At 36.6% G+C, this 21,036-nt stretch overlaps 3 protein-coding genes across 3 annotated transcripts; 1 reads left to right on the top strand and 2 right to left on the bottom strand.

Moving 5' to 3' along the window:
- The first annotated feature begins 44 nt into the window (after positions 1–44).
- LOC129566674 (oocyte zinc finger protein XlCOF6) lies at positions 45–2,807 on the top strand. The gene is made up of 3 exons (XM_055442818.1): positions 45–280; positions 406–2,092; positions 2,176–2,807. The coding sequence occupies exons 1-3, from the start codon at positions 75–77 to the stop codon at positions 2,674–2,676; spliced, it is 2,394 nt and encodes a 797-aa protein (XP_055298793.1). The 5' UTR covers positions 45–74; the 3' UTR covers positions 2,677–2,807.
- Positions 2,700–13,345, bottom strand: LOC129566678 (EF-hand domain-containing protein D2 homolog). Its single transcript, XM_055442825.1, has 3 exons — positions 12,724–13,345; positions 3,576–3,740; positions 2,700–3,362 (listed from the first exon to the last, which is right to left on the bottom strand). The coding sequence occupies exons 1-3, from the start codon at positions 12,891–12,893 to the stop codon at positions 3,107–3,109; spliced, it is 591 nt and encodes a 196-aa protein (XP_055298800.1). The 5' UTR covers positions 12,894–13,345; the 3' UTR covers positions 2,700–3,106.
- Positions 13,346–15,957: 2,612 nt separating this feature from the next.
- LOC129566673 (alanine--tRNA ligase, cytoplasmic) lies at positions 15,958–19,682 on the bottom strand. Its single transcript, XM_055442817.1, has 3 exons — positions 19,496–19,682; positions 18,889–19,136; positions 15,958–18,813 (listed from the first exon to the last, which is right to left on the bottom strand). The coding sequence occupies exons 2-3, from the start codon at positions 19,113–19,115 to the stop codon at positions 16,131–16,133; spliced, it is 2,910 nt and encodes a 969-aa protein (XP_055298792.1). The 5' UTR covers positions 19,116–19,136; positions 19,496–19,682; the 3' UTR covers positions 15,958–16,130.
- Between the last annotated feature and the right edge of the window lie 1,354 nt (positions 19,683–21,036).

Raw genomic sequence — 21,036 nt, 5'->3', positions numbered from 1 at the left:
AAACACGAATAGACTGAATGAACACCAAAACGTCAAACTCATTTGAAATACGTAATTGTCAAACTTGACACTTCATGCAAAACCAAAATATAAACATCGGACTTGTAAACTACAGCTTGGTTTTATCAGCATTTTGTTGTTATTTGTCACAAAAATGTATAAAAATTCAAGGAATTTCTAAAAGTGTTCGAATAAAATTTTCCTGTGAAATGCCATCATTTTGTGCAGTAGCGAATTGTGAGCTGAAATATTCACATTCGGAGAATGTGTCGTTTCACAAGTAAATTCAAATTTTTTTTATATTTTTTGTGGTCATTCGAAAGTCAAAATATTTAGTCATTATTTGTTTCTCACATATGAAACAAATCTAAATCTTTTTGTTTTTATGTACACCTTTTCGCTCAGATTTCCGTTAAAAAATGCCAAAATCCTGGCCGAATGGATAAAATTCACGAATCGTGGTTCAAATTGGAAACCGTCGCGTTGGAATTCAATTTGCTCACGTCATTTCGATAAGTCCGACTTCCGCGAGTATTTGTCGCGCAAATGTTTGAAAAAGGAAGCGATTCCAACCATAATAACGAAAAATAATATATCATATGAAACTTATCACATTTCAACTGGTTCACCGGACGATACGCGGACGGCACACTCAGAGCAAGATGACTATGGAGCGACGGCAGAAGCGTTTGACGATAGCAAAGCGTCATCGGAAGAGATATGTCGACTGTGTGGAGATCGGGCTGACAATCTAACGTGCAATGCATTGCGATCATTGGACGATCCCGAAGTCGATTTGATGTGTCGCAAGTGTTTGCCTGCAGTGAATGTATATGCTCACATGGATCAATCGCGAATCGCTTGCAGTGACTGCATTGCTCAGCTGAAGCAATACGCAGACTTTATCGATAAGGTTCTTTTGTATCAACGTGAATTGGGTGTGATGGAAAATTTCGATAGCTATGCGACCAGTGAGAATAGTCTAGTCAATGGTAATCGAAGGAGTGGCACCATAAAACCATCAACGCCAAATCCCAATCCAAATTTATTCATCAAACAAGAACCGATCAATGTGAAACAGGAAAAGGTGGAGAGTTCAAATCGACGGCCATTCACCGCACAAATTCCAACTACATCACCATCACTTTGTCCCAATCCATTTGCCGAACCAAAGAAAATGAAAGGAGTCGCGCAGCAAGAAATCAATTTGCCAAAAACGGAGTTGAGTTCGACGTATTGTGAAGAATGCGATCGAATTTTTGCCAATAATTTCGAATTTCAGTCACATGAATGCACGAGTGCCGTGCAAAATGCGGACCGAGAACAGGGGAATAATTGTGAAATTATGGAAGTGATCACTCTGAATAATCCTATCAGTTTCATTGATTTGGCTGAAGATGAAAATGCAACGAACATCGAACCGAGGAAACCAAAAGCTGAAGGGTTGATTGAGTTTGAACAACGGGAACGTCTGGAATTTGAACATGCCTATGCAAAACGGGCCGCCAGCGCTTCGTGCAATCTGAAACAGGAGATTATTGATTCTTATAATGATGCATCACAAAATGGTTACGATTACAATGATCAGGCGACAGAAAATGAGGATAATCAAGGAACGTGCTTTGAAGAATCGGCTCAAACGTATTTCGACTGCCCGAAATGCAACCAGTCATTTGTTTCGCAAGAAATACTCGATGAACACTGCACCAATTCACATCCAGTTAATCATAAAATCTGTTCGATCTGTAGTGCTGAATTCAAATCGCACTATGAATACCTCATACATAAAAACAAGGTGCACACGCAGCGGTTCTATTGCAATAAATGCAAGCAGAAATTTTATACGCAATCAGCTCTGAAATTCCACGAACGACTTTGCACACGCGAATCCAAGGATTTTTGCTTTTCATGCAGGCATTGTGGCAAGCGCCAAAAGAATCTGGCTGTTATGAGGAAACACCTTGGCATTTGTATGGGGAAAATGGCCGAGCAACCGATTGAACCAGCGCTGAAAGTGTCACAAAATATGCAGTACGAAGCGGTACAGAAGTATGAGGCGTCGAATCGACATTTTTTGGCGATGAAGAATTTTGTAAGTAACCTCATCACTAATGGTTTTGTTGACGCTGGATTTTCTATAGACAAATTGTTGATACATTTTCCAAACCATTTCAGAATCAGCCAAATGATATGCACTTGAATGTGAGTCATGCCACCGAAAAGCTGGAAATTGAAAGTGACGTGACTGACCCACGTCTCATGAGTATTGTCGATAATGAGCCGGGTGAGAAGCAAAGCTTTAAATTCATCGTAGATGACTCCAAGTTCATATTTCTCAATGAAAGAAAATCGGCTCCGTCTAATGAACTAAACGACACCGTAAACACTGGTCTTAATGGAAAGTTTGCATGCGATACTTGCGGTTTGCCGTTTGCTTCATTCGTTTACCTGAAACGGCACAAAATGGAGCATGACTCAGAGCGAAAGTTTTGTTGTTCGCTATGCCCGAAAACATTTAAGGGCATTTCCGGCCTTAAGCAACACATCAGCGGTTATCACTATAAAATCAAACCATACATCTGTTCCGTGTGCAACTACGCATACGCACTGAAAGGTGATATGCAACGGTGTCGACACTCCAAGCTGAAAAACCAGTCTTCATTCAAAATTGCTTGAACATTTCCAATGAATCATTGTACTTTTTTCATTTTGACAACTTTTATTGAACAGTTTTCACAATTTTATTTTTTTGTTTGTTTCATTTTTCTTACATTATTAAAATACATCAAGATGCAATAAACATGAAATTAGTTTGTTTCTTTCTTCTGTTCTATACAATTCTTCGACTAGCTCAATTTGAAACATATTACTGTTTAAAATCTTATATTACTACAATAATTCTTTCGATAAATGTTATAATTTAATTTACAATATTGAATTCGAATATATTCTTAACACTAAAAAGAAAAACACTAGGTTTGTATGGGAAAAACATTACACAAGATAACGGAAAAAACAGATCGTTTGAAAAAAAATTGAATTTTGATCAAGTAACACCGATGATTCAAAAATGATATGAGAAAACACCTTAACGATAGAGATTAAATTAATTTTGTTGAAAAATGGCGGCACGTTGCTGAAACTCATGGCGACGAATTAATTTATCCTCTTCGGCTCGTTTACGTTCTTCTTGCTCTTGGCGAATTTCATCAGCGAATTTGTTGGTGAGGAATTGCTCTTGGATTTTTGCCTCGAAGAAACTCTTTGCACCAACAACACCCACTTCATCCACGTTGATTTCAGTGAGACGCGCCAATTCGCTCAAACCAGATCCAGAATCCAAGTCACCAGCTTTGGCTTTTCTGTTTGCCGAAGACAAATGGAATGGGAAAAGTTATTGCAAATTGTTAAATATAGACAAGTATGGGTATTTTAAGAGCAATCTCTTAAATTGATCAATTTTTACATTCAAATTTTACTAGACTGAAGTCGAATTGAAAAGAACGAGCATTGAAAAAGATAATATACGACTTAAAAACAAACTTTTCTTTCAAACTTTGCAAAATTGTTCTTACCTGTAAATCAGCAAGAATTCACGGAATGAGATTTTGCCATCTTGATCTTCGTCGACCTCAGCAATCATTGCCTTTAAACCGATATGTGTTTGTGGTGATTGCAATTTTTCCATCATTACTTTCAGTTCAGCCAGATCCAAAAATCCATCATTGCCAATATCGTACCTAGAATAAAAATCAAAAGAGAATGTTATCACGTTGGTGTCACCGCAAATAAAAGAAACACAAAATCAGCAGCAGCAAAACAAACAAAGCGATAGAATGTGTAAATTCGGTATGTGTGTATAGAATGAATCGTTGTTTCTTGCGAAAACAATGTACGGTTTCATCATCATCAACTTTATTTATAACAATTCCATTCATATCATTCATCCGTTCATCAGTTGAGTGCGGCGTTCTTTTCAATTAACACAATGGGAAAAGTGATAGAAACAGATAAAAACTTGTTTTTTTTTCATTTGTTGAACTGAACATGTTTGATTTCACATTTTGTTAAGAGAGAGATGAAGTTTACCACACAGTCAAACCAATAAAAAAAATGTGAACATAATTTTTAAATCGAAATAAAGCCATCGAATTAGTTTCGACAATGGTTTGGTTGTAAAACATTTTTTTAGTGTTCATAAATTGTTATTGGATCGATGAAATCAGCGGAAATGGAAATTGCAATGGAAATGGCAATGACATTTCTGGAGCCCAGATGTCTGTTTTGCTTCGCCAATGTTATGTACATTATATATTGAATGAGATTTATCAAACCGTATTGCGTTCACTTGAATGTGAAACGCTCGTGTTTTTCATTTAGAAATTGACATATTCCCTCAGGACGCGCTAATTTATTTTGGTGGTCAGTCGTTCATTGCTCTTGGTCGCCTTGAATATGCGAGTACATTATTCAACGCAGCACATATATTATCCGCGTGTGTGTAAAAGATTTACAATGCATATTAGAATGATGGGGAGATTTAAATAAAAAAGGGTTACCGTTGAAAAGTGTTCAAGTTGTTCCAATGTGATGAATGCGCTACTTTTCACTTGTTTCATACTTGCACAGTGTATACACACTATATTCAATTGAAATGCGTATTTTGAAAATGGCAATTGCTTTGAACGTACATAACAAAAAACATATTACATATGCCGATAATATATGCAGAAGGGTCCCTTCGTGACTACAGCAATAAATGTGCGTTCCACTAAATAATATATGGAATACTCATGGCACCACCAAATGATAACTCGGCAACTCATTCACACATTAATTTCCAAAATGAATCGAGCAAAACAAGTCTGTGACTCAAAAGAGGAATCATTCGATGAGTGGATACACGATTTTTGTCGGTGAATGAACGAAACCAATTGAATATATGATGTATGAGTTCATTCTGAATTGACTACCATCGATAACATATGGGATATGAGTCATCGCCGATTGTTGTTGTTTTTTTCTTATTTTCATTAATGTTGATTAAACTCGTTCAATCTGTGGCGAGCATTGCTTTAAAGTGGCACGCTTTGCCAATTCCACGCTTGACTGATGATTCAATGAGAATATCATAGATAAATTAAAGTTGCGTCTGGACTTTACCGCTTCAAAATGCCATTCAAAGAGTCTATTAAAACTATTTAATCATAATAAAATAGTTCCTTTAGAACTCGCCCATTCTCCAACACACGCACACATATTTAGCCGAACAGTGCTTATATTTAGAGCTCTTCAAGATTTCAAAATACCACACGCAATTCGTACATGATTAATTTCTGCATGGATAAGCAAAACGATAGGCTTACATACTAGTGAAGCTCTACACATGAAAGTGTTGGCTGTTCATGTTCGCTGGAACAACAAAACGGTTTTTATTTTCCAATTCATTGGAATAAAAAACAACACGATGTGTTGCCATGACAAAAATTATCTCATTTACTCTTCTCATGCGATATAATAACGTTACGATTTGTACAAAGTGAAGGCAAACCGAATTGAAAAATGTTCAGCGTTGAAATCGAGAGCAAATGAGGGTATCAACATTACAATTTCGATCGATTGTCATTTATAAATGACATTTTACATAATAGAAGTGATTATCGACGCGTAATCGCGTAGCAATGGCTGTGTAACAAGATGTATGTTGACAAAGACTATATTTGCGCATATAGAAAGAAGCAAATGACGTTGTTTTCCCTTTCATGTCTTTAAACAATGATATCGAATGGTCTTATCGTCGTAAGTATGAATAGACTAAACGTTCCATGGTTTTCAATTCGATCGATTTGAATGAATGTTTTAATCAATTTCTTGTTTTCTTTGCGGTGGCTCCAATAAATATCACGACATGATGGCACTTTCTTATCAGCGGAGAGGTCAACCGATCATTAATTTGTGTTTTCTTATTCCGATAGCATTCATTATGATTTTATCAATGTGCGCCGAGTGTATCAATTTCGCCAAATCAACCACGAACCATGTGACAGTGAAAGGGATTTTTATTCATTTTGTGATAATGGATCTGCTTTCATTTAAAACTGATGCTGAACGAAATCGATTGGCATGGCGATGAATATCAATTTTGATCATCCACATCTCGCAGTATGTGACACACATCAAACACAATTTTGGAAATCATTAAAAAGTAATTTGAGAAAAACGCTGCTATTTCATGGCTCACAGAAAACGGCCGCTTATTTTCATAGGCAGCGTTGATTTATCCACATGGAAAGAGTTAGAACGGTAATGCAATGTATCGCAACCGAGTGATTTAAGTTCAATCTATTTTCGTCTAATTTACACAATATTTACATGGTTTTTTTTCTTACAAAGTCGTAATCAGGATGTGAGGCACACGAATGTGTGTACGAATGAAGCGCTGTTGAGCAAACGATAGAGTTAATGTCCAAAATAAAACCCACACAAAGATCCCACAGCAAGTGACGAAGTTGAACAGTAATGGAAATTAAAATTGGATGATTTTTGTTTGTTGATTTCATTGCGCACAAGTCGAGTTGAGTTGATTATGTTCATTGTTTGCGACTCCGTCGAGTTCATTGATCAGCTAGTCTTTCATTTTCCCTATTTCGTACAGAAAATTACAGTAAGATTGAAAAATATCCGCGCCAAATATAAACATTGAAATTTTTCAATTGAATACACAGCTATTTATATGGTGTGTACTTGTGTTTCTCGCCACGATGCACACACTCGGCAGTGCACACACGAAACATAAAAGGAAGAACATCTTTATGAAAATAGAAATTTTCATCGTAATCAATTTTGGAGTGTGCCGATGCCGATACCTAAGCGTAGCATATCAAATATGTTTCCTGATTAAATCCAACTTTGATCATCAACATCCGCATTTCGGTGTGATTGGCAATTTTTTTCTCCGTTTCGTTATTGTTTGATTTAATCATATTGTTCCAAAAACAAAAATAGCTCCACGTTTCATGAAAATCAGATAACGAACGTATCAGAATCTCAATGGCGGTAGAATTTCGAAGTAGCGCAGAAAACGTAGACTGATAATTATTGTTGTAGCGTAAAAGCACGTGCTTCAAAAAACAACTTTAACACATGTATAAACCAATGCCAAGATTGTGTTGAGTTAAAAAGGAAATCCGTTTTTAATGAAAACATTTCGTTTACTTCCATTCGTTGGCAAAAAATATTTTGAATATGTGTGATAAATATTTTTTTAGCTTGTTTTCATTTCGGCTTGGGAAGCACCTGATTTAATTGAATCGGAAGTTTGATATTGTAGTTGGAATGCAATTTTGCATGATTGCACATTTACCCATTTTTCTTGCTGCTGCTCTCTTTGTGGCATAGCATTGTTTTCGTCTTCGTCTTCGGCGGTGTTTTTTTTTCACCGTTGGACGTTTTCTGAGTGTGTCAGATGCAAAATTTACACATTATGTGAAAGTGAAACAATTGAGTGTGATTGTGTCTTTTGGAGCGCGCACGATCGAGCGAGAGAACGTCTCTTGGCTCCAATATTTTTTTTATTTTATATTTATTTCATTTCATTTGTTGTCCACACATTTGTTGCTGCTGCCGCTGTGGCATCTCTCTCACCTCAACACAATGCAATCAACGTGAAAGAATTCAATTGCAAGTGCCGCGCGCCTGCTTCTGTTCCATACGCATTCAAATGCGTGTATTGTTTGGAATATTTAGCAAGCAATTATACGAAAGCAATTGTAGCTTAATAAATTCACTTCGTTTTTTTTTTCTACGAACGTCGACTCTAAACGAAATCAATGTTTCAGTTTTCTTTTTTCTGCTTTTTTTCATGTTTTGTTTTGCTGCTATCGCTTTTTTTCATTTATCGATGATAATAATGTAAATAAGCATGTTAACTGGGGCTGAAAATCAGGTGAATAAAATTACTATGAAGCTGCAATTTTCTATTCGCTACTATGTTTTTTTTCGTATTAAATTCGCACAAACTCGGCCAATGGATGCCAAGCAAATCGATATAGTCGCTTCATTCGATTGAATTGAGGAATTGGCGTATTTCACGCAATTTTGCTTACGCATATTTCTGGAATGAGGACGTTGCGGCAACAAAGCAAAAAGTGAAACTAATTTTTTTCTGGAATTCAACGCATATATAGTTCAACAGGTGCAGGTTAATTAGTAAAGCATGGACTGTCTGGTGAAATGACATAAATGGTTTAATTGAATGAGTCTTGGTGTGGCGATTAAATCAATTAATTTCAGTTTCGCAATGACGAGCCCAAGAAAAGCGTATATTTTATGTGACCTGACTTTATGGTCGAATTCAATGAAAGTCGAAAAAGCAACGAAATAAGTTGAAAATATACGATCGTATACGATTCACACCGCACAGAACCCATGTTAATTTCATCGATGAAACGAGCTAAAAATTACAGCTCGTAGAATAATGGTTTATTACAAACACGTTCCTTCTGATAAGAGTTTCTGTTTAAACAAATCGTTTCGTCACAAGACTCATTATTAGATAGCAAATGATGGTGAGCAATACAAATTCACAACTAAATGAAAATCAAGGGCAGCTGGTTTTTTTTTTCAAAAGACAAACTAATGCCCCGAAGAGAATTGCAACGATATCGAGGCGAAATATGAATAAATAAGAGAATTTAGTATGATTCATTGTTTCGAGCAAGTAGAATCCAACGCATTCAGAGAATTAGATAAGAAATACTAGACTTTTAAATTGCATTATGGGATTGAGTAATAAAACCACAAAACATATGTTAAAAGCCATGTAATGCATTAGCGAACGACAAGGCTACCAAAATGGATGGTATTAAATGAAGATTGCTGTTGCGACATCGCCACAGACTCTGGGTAAATATACAAACGTTTAGCCATAAAAAAAATATGTTAGAAGGAAAACAAGTCGAACATACGATGTTGACATAAGTGCACATGTAAAAAACCAACATCAACTCTACACAACAAACAAAGAAACCGCGACCAAACGGAGCAAAACCAAGAAAAAATAGGCTGCCTTTTAAACAAATTTATACTTAATTGTTTGCATGCGCTTTGTTTGATAACAATTGTTGTACGCATACATATTCTTGTCTGTGACTTTGTGCGTCTCACATAATTCGTTCGACGATGATTATGATGATTTTCTCGCTTTTACTCGTCGATGTCGTTTATCTTGTAAATACTCTCGCTTTGCGGCAATTTACTGCATCGTTGAAATTCTCCGTCGAAAGATTCTTGACCCCTATATTTCAGTTGCACCATGATAGTTTTTGCTTGAATATTTTTTTTTTTCTTCTTCTGATGTTGTAAGCTGTATTGTAAGCATTACTCGAAAGTATAATCTGGGTGATAGATTAATCTTTGTTTGGGAAGGAAATTAAATGCGGGACTTTTCACACACACGCTCACACAAATCTCTGTTCAGCGCCGCTTTGTTCATAGTTGCACTGGAGGCAATAATTTTACTGTAGTTTCAAAAGACAAAAGAGATATTTTAAAAATAAAAACGACCTTTTTTCACTCTTAATATTCACTGAATATTTATACAAAGAGATTGTTGGTACTGTGCCTCACACGACGACGCCTTACTCCAAATTAATAAAGACTTTTTTGTGTTTGAGTGAGAATACGGAGATAAAGAGTGTTGATGATGGTAAACGAGAGATATGTTTATGCTATTTCCGCTTGTATCCTGCATGAAATCGGATGTAGGTTATTGTTATTACGGTTCGTATTAGTGAATCGGTGTGAGAGGGGAATGCTACTGTATCCAGCATAAATAATGACGAAACGTTAAACAAAAATCGATACACGTCATGCAAAGCGAGCATAGTGTTGATGTTGGCTATCATTGACGCCACTTTATGTGCAAACAAATTGAGCGCAATCTCCTGCATGTGCTCAAAACTATTAGCATGGTTCTTATCTATTATCTCGTTATAAAATAGGATATGTCTATGAAACACCTATAGGTTATCGTCATATAGCGCTGTTCATGAGTTTAGTTACCGCCTACTACTACGAGTGTTTCGCTACGATAATAATAACCCAAAAACGATAAATGCTAAGGAAAATTACTCATGTGCACATCATATTCCCTTATCGATACAACTAACCCAAACGATTTCATTCACGCTTGTTAATTTGCAATTGTTATTCCGAACAATTCGACCTATTTTAAGTAGTCATTTAAAAAAAATATATATTTCTCTTTTGCCATTCTAATGTGATGAAAGTAAGGTAAACTGCAAAAAATCGATAACGTTGACCAAATATATATCATGCATGTGCACAGCAGCATGAAAAACCCAACGGTCAAATTCCGAAAAACATATGTTAAATTCTGTACAAACGGCTGGTTGCAGTCAAGTTATGCAACATTTGGTTTCATCGAATTTCGTTATGTCGACAAGCCCGAAGTTAAATAAATATATGTGTGGAAAGCGAACCGAGAGACAGCTGTGTGGAAAATGTTATTTTCTTCTTAACACATTTCATTTGTTTCTGTTTTTCGTTGTGCACACATGCACCGAGGCAATTGCACTATTTTATTTGCTATGCAAACGACACGCAACCAACGAAAGTGAAAACAGCAATTTTTTTTAACGGAAAATCGGTTCATTATTCTCGTTCAACCATGAACATTCCTTAACGTCTTTTAGAATGAATCAAATTCTTTGCCTTTTTCCCCATTCGCTTCATAAATTAAAAAAAAAACACAGTTTTGCCGCATCGAAATGAAATGCGACACAAAAAGCACATTCAAATCAAATGAAATATTCAAAACCATCCACCGAACTCAACACACTCATGTTTACTTTCTCAGTATAAACAGAAACAAAAAAAATGCTTCGTATCGTGAATAACACGGCAAAAATTAATGGGATGAGAAACAAAACATTTGGCCTAATTTTCAATCATTCGGCTGAATTTTTTTTGTTGTGTATCCATAAATTTGTTTGTTGGACGACATTCGATCGATTCGTATCAATTTTCCGTGGTTGCCATTAAGTGAGTGTGTGTATGTTTTGTATTCAGAGTCTATAGCATAGCAATAACGGTATTCACGTGACAAAGATGATGATGAGATTGGTTACCGCTTCTAATGAGAAATATCACATTTTGGACGAATAGTGTAGCTCTTTTTTCCTATCGTTAGAGCGGCCGGTGAATTTCTTCGTCGACAAAAAAAACGTCGAGAAATAAAGTCATGATGTTATATAAGCTGCTGTATCATACAGTCTGTAAGTAGTCACATGGAGCAGTGCTACTTATTGGAGCAATAATATCGACCATAATTAAAAAAGCATTGAGTTGAACTTGAGCTGTGTATTGGAGCACAATTGACGTCACATCGAAACCCATACAATTCGAATTCGAATTTTAATGCAAGATTTGAATGGAAGAACTTTTCAACCAGCGCCAGTGTAGTAATACTGGTTTCGTTCTAATGATGGATGATTAATTCAATTAACTTGAGTAATTTTCAATAGAAATGACGTACTGCCGTACGTGTGAGTGTATATAAATAAATTGATAGCAAGAACCGCATAAGTATTATTTCCAATGATTTTGCTTTCTCCACATCGTTCGAACAGATTTTATTAGCGAGCAACAAACTTCGAGCCGAATAAGAAACATTAAATAACTCGGGCATTGTAATGCAAAACCCCAAAACTGAACAAATATGACGGAATCGGAATAAATTCATGATAAAATTGAATTCACATACCAATCAGCATAAATTGAAGATTACATTTTATCGACCCGAAAACATCTGTTACGTGAAGGTATTTACATAATGGAATTCATTGACAATACTCCAAAAAAGGCTAACGGAAAGAAGTCACCATCGCAAAGCGCGCACCCACAGACCGAAAATATTCTGAAAACGTTCAACACGAAGAAGGTCAAGGTTCAAGGATAAACGAAGCGAGCGCAAACGCATTTTCAGCGTCTGTTTTTGTGCAGATTCTGTTTGCGCGAAGGAGAATGAGAAGAGAAAAAAAATCCACTGATGGCAATAAGCACATTGTAAGAATCGATAAATGGCGAATCATATCGCAAAAGGTGGCTGCGACAGTGGGAAACAGCCTTCCATACATTTATTGTGAACTTGTATGAACTGTTATCGCGACGACGGGTTCTCATGTTGATGAACATCTTTTACGCTTATTTCTTAATTTGTGTTGTGCTCGGACAGACGGTTCTACCGTGTGCGATTTATTTCACTCATCGAACGGATGTTCGTAGACACAGCACCACACGACCACTACTAGTTGAGAGCAAAACACACCAAGAGAGAGAGAGATACGTTTTTGCGGTGCACATTTAAGACAAATTATATGAGAGAGATAACGATGCGACGGGTGCTGACCGTGTGCCGCCGTGACGTCATTGGAACAATGCAAATAAATCATAATAAGTTTGGCGGGCAAATTTCATGTTTTTCTTCGTGTTTTACACAACCGAATAAACAAGTGCACACGAATCTTAATGCGACGCTCGTTTTAATGAAATTGCGGTAAATGCTTTGCGCTCCAATCAAATGCTAATTTTCAATTTTCTTCAAAGAATCCATTTAAAATGTAAATTCTATCCCGCGTGTTTGTGTATGTATAAGAGAATGAAATAGATGATGATTTGATGCGAAATAAAATGGAAACTTACGTATTGAATGTGGCTTGATAATCTTTGATCTCTTTGCGCGAGAATTCATGGAATTCGGTGTAGATGTTGCCCGGACGGAATGTTTGCTTCACCGTTTCACCATTTTCCAATGCATCGTTAATTTGTTGGCGACGATTTAAAATCGAACTCAATTCCGAATCAGCCGACATCTTCTTAGTCTTCGCCCCCTTTTTTTCTCTCTAAACGTTATCTTATTTATTTTTCAATTTTTCTGATTTCAGATTAAATAATTGCAGGTAATTGCGTTCCAAAATTTATGGTTCAATCGCTGAATATTTACACTTTTTCTGCGATACAATACACACAATGAAAAGTGAAATGCAATCGAAATTCACAATTCGACTTGCACGATTTTTTTTTATGATACTCGGACTTTGCGGCTATTTCTCGCTGTGTTTATTGATTTCGGTGTGTGTTTTATTGTGCGCACAATTTCGCTTTTAAACTGTTTATGGGAGAAGAAAATCCGTTGGGTTATACTGTGAGAGAACGACACTAAAGCAGAATGATACACATCAACGTTCAAACGTTAACTGCACCAACGAACAACCTTAACAGCTCATGCCAATGCTCAGTTTTATTTCGGTCGCTCTTCTTTCTACTTTTCTCCTTTCGTTTTACTTTCGATAACACACAATCTCGAGCGATGTGCGTTTTAAGTATGGAGGGGCACAGCGAATGGAGAACAAACACTGTCTATGTAATGTGGTGCGGTCTCTTTTCAACCAATGATTATTTACAGTGCATTGCTCACGCGCTTCAACGACCAGATCACATGTACCTTTTGTTCTGTGCGCGGTATTTTGAATACTTTAGCGAGAGGGGAAATTGAAAGCAATACTCAAATATGATGATGGTCATTTCTTCAATTCAAATTGACTGACTTGTAACAAATTCCAGGGAATTGAAGTTGGAATTATATCATGCTATTGTTTTGGGCGATTAGTGAAAAGACTTATTATGGAAATCAGAATGTTACATTTCTTTTTATCTGGCTTTTATTTACTGAAAATAACCATTTTCGGACTTTTTTTTTAGACAGCTGATAAGAACGTAGAAATTTAAATGGCAAACGACTGGACGTATTTGGATAATAATGATGCATCATCATGAATTTCATGTAACCCGCTGCAAGGATAAGAAAATGAATCATTTCTTGACTCATGTGCAATGTCAGATATGGTAAAAAAACACGATGAAAAATACAGGAATCATATTTATGAATGGCTTATGATGATAAATTATAAAGTTAATGGAACAATGACAAACAGTTGGACCAACGATAAATGAACATATCCAAAGTTAGCATATGATTACTTGTGAATTGCGTATATTATTCCCTTGCGTAATAGTAGTAAATTTCTTTGTTCCTTATCAATTGACGAAAAAAAGCTAAAAATGGTTATTTTTCTGTGAATCAGGACTGATCAATAGAAAGAAATGTAATTTCCATAATATTTTCACCGATGGCCTAAAACAATACCCTGCATGACAATTTTTAAGTCAAATCTTTGTTAGAGATGTGACAAAAATGCATTGAACAATCTATTTGTCAAATACCATTTACAATTAAAGGCTAATTTACAGTTCGCCATGCAAAAAAAATTGCATTGATTTTTAGGTACCTAATTTTACCAATTTTTTTCCCGCATGGCGAATTGTAAATTGGCTTTAAATCGAAAAAGTTGATTACTTGCGATCTCTGGTGAAAGATCGGTGTTTTTTAAATGACTTGATTCAAAATCAATTCAAACAAATTTACATTTTATTGCGATACTCCATTCTAATTTATTGTCCAATTGAAATATCTTAATCTACTGGACGAATTAAAGTCGATCCGTTTCGGATGATAACACAGTGCAACACATGTCAGACAACCGGGACTTGGCATATCAGAGGTGTTAGTTCTTCCATAGGTGAGCAAAACCCTAGCTGGGTTTTGAAAGTTTAGTAGCGGTTTTTATTTTATCGACCTAGGCAGTTTTTGGGATTCAGAGGATTTTCCAGAGTTGACTTCTTCAGTTTTTGGTCAATAGCTCATCTAGTATTGGTGACAACATCTTACTGTCTTGAGCAAAGTTGTAGTTAAAGGTCCAATAAACAAGTTTTGTGAACAAACTATACCAAAAGAATCACATTTGGTGGGTGCTAGGGGACCAAATGTCCGAAAAAAGTTAGATTTTTTCAGTTTTTCGACCATACCTCGCGCAGTATACATTCTTTTCAATTATTTTCTTTGACGAAAACATATTACTTCGAAAAAAATACATCCAGTCCACTATACTGGCTAAAAATCAATTTTGGCTACCAAACAACACTTTTGAGCATTTTTTGAAGTCCTATAACTCCTATATTTATAAATTTTTATCATGACAAATCAAATATAATTTTCATTCAAAGTGGTCACTTTTGGTCGAACAATGAGACGTATTTATGCGATAATAAAAAAGAACGAGTGGAAAATGAAATTTGATTTAAATGCAATTAATTATGATGTAATGAGGCATAACCTAGGGAATATTCCACACAGTGTACGGCATTCGCAAAGCAAAGTTGTTTTTTTTCCTGGTTATTCACCGGTATTTAATGGTTATAATTGAGTACTTTTTGTGGAAAACGGTGCTTTTTGGGATTATGCCCAATTTGTTTTATTTATAATGTCCAATCAAATCCGGAGAATATTCAATGTATCTATGCACTGGAGCAAATAACGGAAAATGAAGTATTATTTGAAACAAATAATTTGCTTATTGACATCCAAATAAATATTCGGCATAAAAGACCAAAAATCAACGCTACAAAATCAGTGGTATCAAAATAATTGAAAAGTTAACTTCGTTGCTGGTGTTTTATTGGTCAGATCGCACGAAGAGCAGTTCCTAAAGTTTGTTCAAGAGATGACTTCAAAAAGAGTACTACTTTTCATCGGAATTACGGTGATAGTTTCGAGTGTGGCGCAGTGTCAAAAGACCGAAACAAAGACAGAAGGATGTTCCTGTGACATGCAGACCTATGAGCCAGTCTGTGGAAGCGATAGCCAAATGTATCGCAATATTTGCCAGTTTAGCTGCCACCGAGAATCTTTGACTGGTGATGAAAAGCAAACATTAATTATCGTAGATAACGCATTCTGTAGAGTTATTGACGAGATGATTTGATGATTGTTCGATGTACACCTTAGAATATGAATAAAGTGCAAAGCAACACCATCAATTTTCATTGTAAATTTTTATTGCATGTAAAAATGATATCAAATGAAATAGCACAGAATAAATGTATCCTAAACCAAAATGCGAGCAATATGGATTGAAATGCTTCGTTCACTAGTTTTTGTTTTTCATCCACGAACAGAGATTGTGTTCTGAAAAATGTTCAAAAAATGTGATTTAATCAAGTTTTGAGGCAGCAAATTTCTTGGCCAATCCCAAAACTTCATCGGCTTGGTCATAGTTTGGACCGGATGCCTGTGCAGATTCGGCTTTGCCACCACCTTTGCCGCCCATGACAGTCGAAACATGATTAACCCATTCGTTGGCTTTCAATCCCTTTTCAACGCCCGATTTTGATACTGCGCTCAAGCAGAAGATCTTCTTCGAATCCGGATCAACGGTAACGAATAGTGCAGACGTTTCTGGGCTCAATGTTTTGATTTGTTTCAGTGCGGTGTCGAGGGCTTTCGTGTTGTTGAATGCTTCGAATTTATGGACGATGTATGGAACATTTAGCGATGCCGAAATGAGTTCCTTAGCCTGTTCAGCGATTTGCGTTGCAACGGCTGCCTTGGCTGCACGATCCTTGTCATCCAATGCTTTTTTAAGGCCATTCAAAGTGGTACGCAATTCATCTTTTTTCACGTATGGAATTGTAGCCTTTGAAACATCCTCACCCAATTCGATGATCTTTTTGATATGATCCTTTGAATCTTTGCCATCTTTATCGTCAGCAATCGTCGACTTCACTTTGTTGATCTCATTTTCAAGGTATTCGGTTTTCTTGAGTGCTTTGGCAGCCTCAGGTCCAGTCAATGCGACGATACGACGGACACCCTTCGAAATGGCTTCTTCGGTTGTGATGACAAAATCAAGAATATGACCCGATTGTTGCAAATGAGTGCCACCACAGAATTCAACGGAGGTTTTTTCACCGGCCTCACCGTTTGGATTGTTCTCCAGCTCTTCGACGGATGTTCCAAATGCAATCACACGAACTGGATCTGGGTACACTTCGTCGAATACGGAACGAAGACCACGAATCGATTTGGCAACGCTCAATTTCGATTCTTTCGCATAGATTTTCACATTATTCTTGATCACTTCTTGAGCTTTGCTTTCGACGGCAGCAATTTGTTTGGTGGTCAATGCACTTTTGTTGCTGAAATCGAAACGCAGTTTTTCTGGCACGACGAGTGAACCCTTTTGATCCGTATCATGGCCAAGCACGCTGAGTAAGCAATGATTGAGCAAGTGGGTGGCTGAATGGTTGTTCATCGTGTTTCGTCGACGTACTTGATCGAATTGACAATCAACCTTATCGCCAACTTTTAATTCGCCTTCAACGACACCAATGTGCAATATGTATCCACCTCGGTTGTACACACGATCAACAAGGAATTCATTATCTTCAGCGCCAATTTTGACCAGAGCGCCTTGATCGTAGATTTGACCACCACTTTCGGCATAGAAATTGGTTTGATCCAAAACCAATCCACAATGTTCGCCCGATGTCACCTTGTCGACCAATTTTTTTTCAGCGTTCACAATGGCAACGATTTTACCAGCGCATCCTTCGAACTTGTATTCGGCTTCTTTCTCGCCGCCCGATGTGTATTTGTATTTAATTGAATCGTTGGTCGATGGAATGCCTTTCTCTTGCAATTCGGAAATTTGATGCACATCAAGATTGATGACATCGGCTTGTGCGCCGGCTTTACCTTGCGACAGAATGTACGATCTTTCTTTAGCTGCTGCATAGCCTTCCATATCGATGGAAAGGCCTTTCTCTTCGGCCATCAAAGTGGTCAAATCGATTGGAAAACCGTAAGTATCATACAAACGCCATGCAACATCTCCGGGAATTTCCTTTGAATCGCCCAATCGCTCAATGGTTCGGTTCAACAAGTTGCGACCACGGTTGAGTGTCTTCAAGAACTGTTGTTCTTCTTCATTGATGATATCAATCACGTGTTGTGGATCTTTCTTAACCTCCGGAAAAGCATCGCCCAACAAAAAGATGACAGTGTGAACTAAACTGGCAAAGAAACCTGGTTTAGCGTTCAGTTTTTCCGTTGCATATCGAACAGCACGACGCAAGATACGGCGCAACACGTAGCCACGGCCAGTATTATCAGGGTAGCCACCGTCGGAGAGGGCAATGACAATGGTACGTGCATGATCGGCGATGACACGATAAGCCATATCGATTCCATCAACATCTTCAGCTCCAACACGTCCTTGGTATGATGGTGCTCCGGTTCCCTTTTCAATTACCTCGAAAAGTGGAACAAACAAATCGGTGTCATAATTTGATCGTTTATCTTGAATAACGGATACTAAACGCTCGAAACCACATCCGCAATCGATGTGTTTTTTTGGCAATGGTTTCAATGAGCCATCCGGTTCACGGTTGTATTGAATAAACACCAAATTCCAGATTTCCAACACATCTGGGTCATCCATGTTGACCTTTTCTGGAACACTACGACCACCGATACGATCGTAGTGCAATTCGCTGCATGGGCCACACGGACCAGTTTCTCCCATTTCCCAGAAATTATCTTTCATGCTACCTGGCAACACATGCTCTGATTTCACACCCAAATCCAACCAGAATTGTTTGCACTCCAAATCGGGTTGTAGGCCAGCCTTTTCATCACCACCAAAGTATGTCACGTACAAACGATCCGTTGGCAATTCCAAAACTACGGTCAAGAATTCCCAAGCCCAGGCAGTAACTTCCTTTTTGAAATAGTCACCAAACGACCAATTGCCCAACATTTCGAAGAATGTGTGATGGTACACATCTTTGCCGACATCATCGAGATCGTTGTGTTTGCCACCAGCACGAATACATCTGGAAAAATGAATTAAAATTCAAATTAAATTTGGAATTTGGAAAAATGTACTTTTTGTTGCTAATTCCACTCACTTTTGTGTGTTAGCAACACGAACCCATTTCGACATGTCACTGTTTGGATCGACCGTTCCCAAGAAAATCGGCTTGAATTGATTCATACCAGCATTGGCGAACAACAAAGTTGGATCATCCAATGGGATGGTTGACGATGAATGAACGTAAATGTGTTGGCGTTGTTTGAAGAAATCAATGTACGCCGAACGCACTTCTTTTGCGGTGAGCGAAGTTTTCGTGGACATTTTGCTTGCAATATATTTTTTCTGAAAAAAACAAGCAGAAAAGAAAAAACAAACAAACATGAGAATACTATAACCTCTAAATTCAATTAAGTGTACGGTATTTTAGTCGACGAAAGCAAACGATGGAATTGGTAAAAGGTAATAAAAAAAACCACCATTCGCCTAACACTTCTATATTCAAAACACGTTCCAATTTCATCAGAATGTATCTCATCGGCACAAAATATGCACGCACATTCACTTTTTCTCTTTTTATGTCGGTCAATATAACACGTTGCAAATGAAAAGATTACCACAAAAACATGGAAAATCTACGCAATTTTCAATGGGAAATTCTGAATTTCAATTAACAAAATATGAATGAGAGTTGAAAAGCTTACCAAAATAAATGACTAATATCGCTTTTTTATTGTGCAATTCTTTTTTTGCGTCTGCTATAGCGGCTCCAGCGCTCAACTTAGTACCACTGTCTCACACGTTTTGAATAGGTAAAATGAACTATAAATCCCCATACACGTCGCTGTTAGATACGTCTGAATTATATTACATATAAAACTGTTTGTACTTGAAACGTCAACTTGACGTTTGCATAGTGTTCGCTGTGGAATTTAAGTTTGGTGCGAAATTCAAAATGGATTTTTTTTTCGAAGAAGATTTCCTTTTGTTCGGTGTGAGATTGGATTGTGAGTTCATTTTACGCGAATTAAACATCTTTTTTATGTTTGAAATTAAATATATTCTTTATTCTTTATTGATAAATGGTAATTTGGGAAACAGCCCATAAGGTAACTTACAAAATGCAATTGGAATTACTTTATGGTTTAAATTTTAATAATTTTTCTATTAATTAGATGTTTTGTTTTTTCTGTGAGTGTAATATTAATGATTCAATGCAGACGTCCTTAAATTGTATCAAAATTGATATATAGTACATATAATCCCATACGGCCTGGAGTCAATATCGCTACACACAAGCGCGCTTGAGTATGAAATTTTATGCGTTGGTATTGGTGTGAGAAGCGCGAATATACAACGAACGTTAGTGTATCCGCATGCGTTCTACACTTACATTCTGCCGCAATGAAACCAAACCTACTAAATAATTTACATTCATTTTTAATTCATCCGTAGTGTTAATCTTTTTCATTTGAGTTACAAAATCCTGAGATAAATTCTAATTTTCTTTATATTATCTTTAAATTTGTTTATTTACGTTTTCTACAAAAATCATGTAGAGAACTCCAAAAATTTCATGTAATTTACGTAAACGAAATGTAGATTACATGATTGAGTTTTCTACATGCCAACCCTGAATATACATCATATTTCGGTTTCTATGCTATTATCATCATTTTGAATCTCCTTGTGTGGTTTGATAGAAAAACAAATAGCGCAAATTCTTATCAGTCTATTAAGTAGTTTTCATGTCCAATACAGTAGTATAAGTTAGGTTTGACATCATCGTATAACACCTTTGTTGTACTTCTATCATCGTATGTAATGTAAAGCGAATAGAGCGAAAAGTTAGTTTGATATAATCAATTGTTGAGTTAAGATTGGCTTGTGAAGAGCACAATAAATAGTTGAAATTCTGTGATTATATCATCGAGACGCGCATTTAAACCTGAGTTGTAGGGTGATTTTTCTTTAATTTTTTTTTTTCTGGAATACTGTTTCTAACTTGCATGCAAAAAATCTATTTTTTTTGTTTTGCGATTTGTCATTAAATATTTTTCTTCAAAATTTAAGAATGAATTACTGCTGGAAATAACTTGTTTCAATTTCTCTAATTACGTTTTAAATGTTAATATTTCTTTGAAGTGAAATTTAGTCAAAGCGATTTGCTTTAATCAAAAACTCCATTTTGTTCTTTCTTTCAAAGCAAAATGTCGAAGCCAACATTAGTGAAACCGGACATCAA

The sequence above is a fragment of the Sitodiplosis mosellana genome, unplaced genomic scaffold (assembly GCF_009176505.1).
Source record: "Sitodiplosis mosellana isolate CC-2019 unplaced genomic scaffold, AAFC_SMos_1.0 Smas_scaffold_4, whole genome shotgun sequence".
Taxonomy (NCBI): Eukaryota; Metazoa; Arthropoda; class Insecta; order Diptera; family Cecidomyiidae; genus Sitodiplosis; species Sitodiplosis mosellana.
This window is presented reverse-complemented; position numbering and strand designations above follow the sequence as displayed.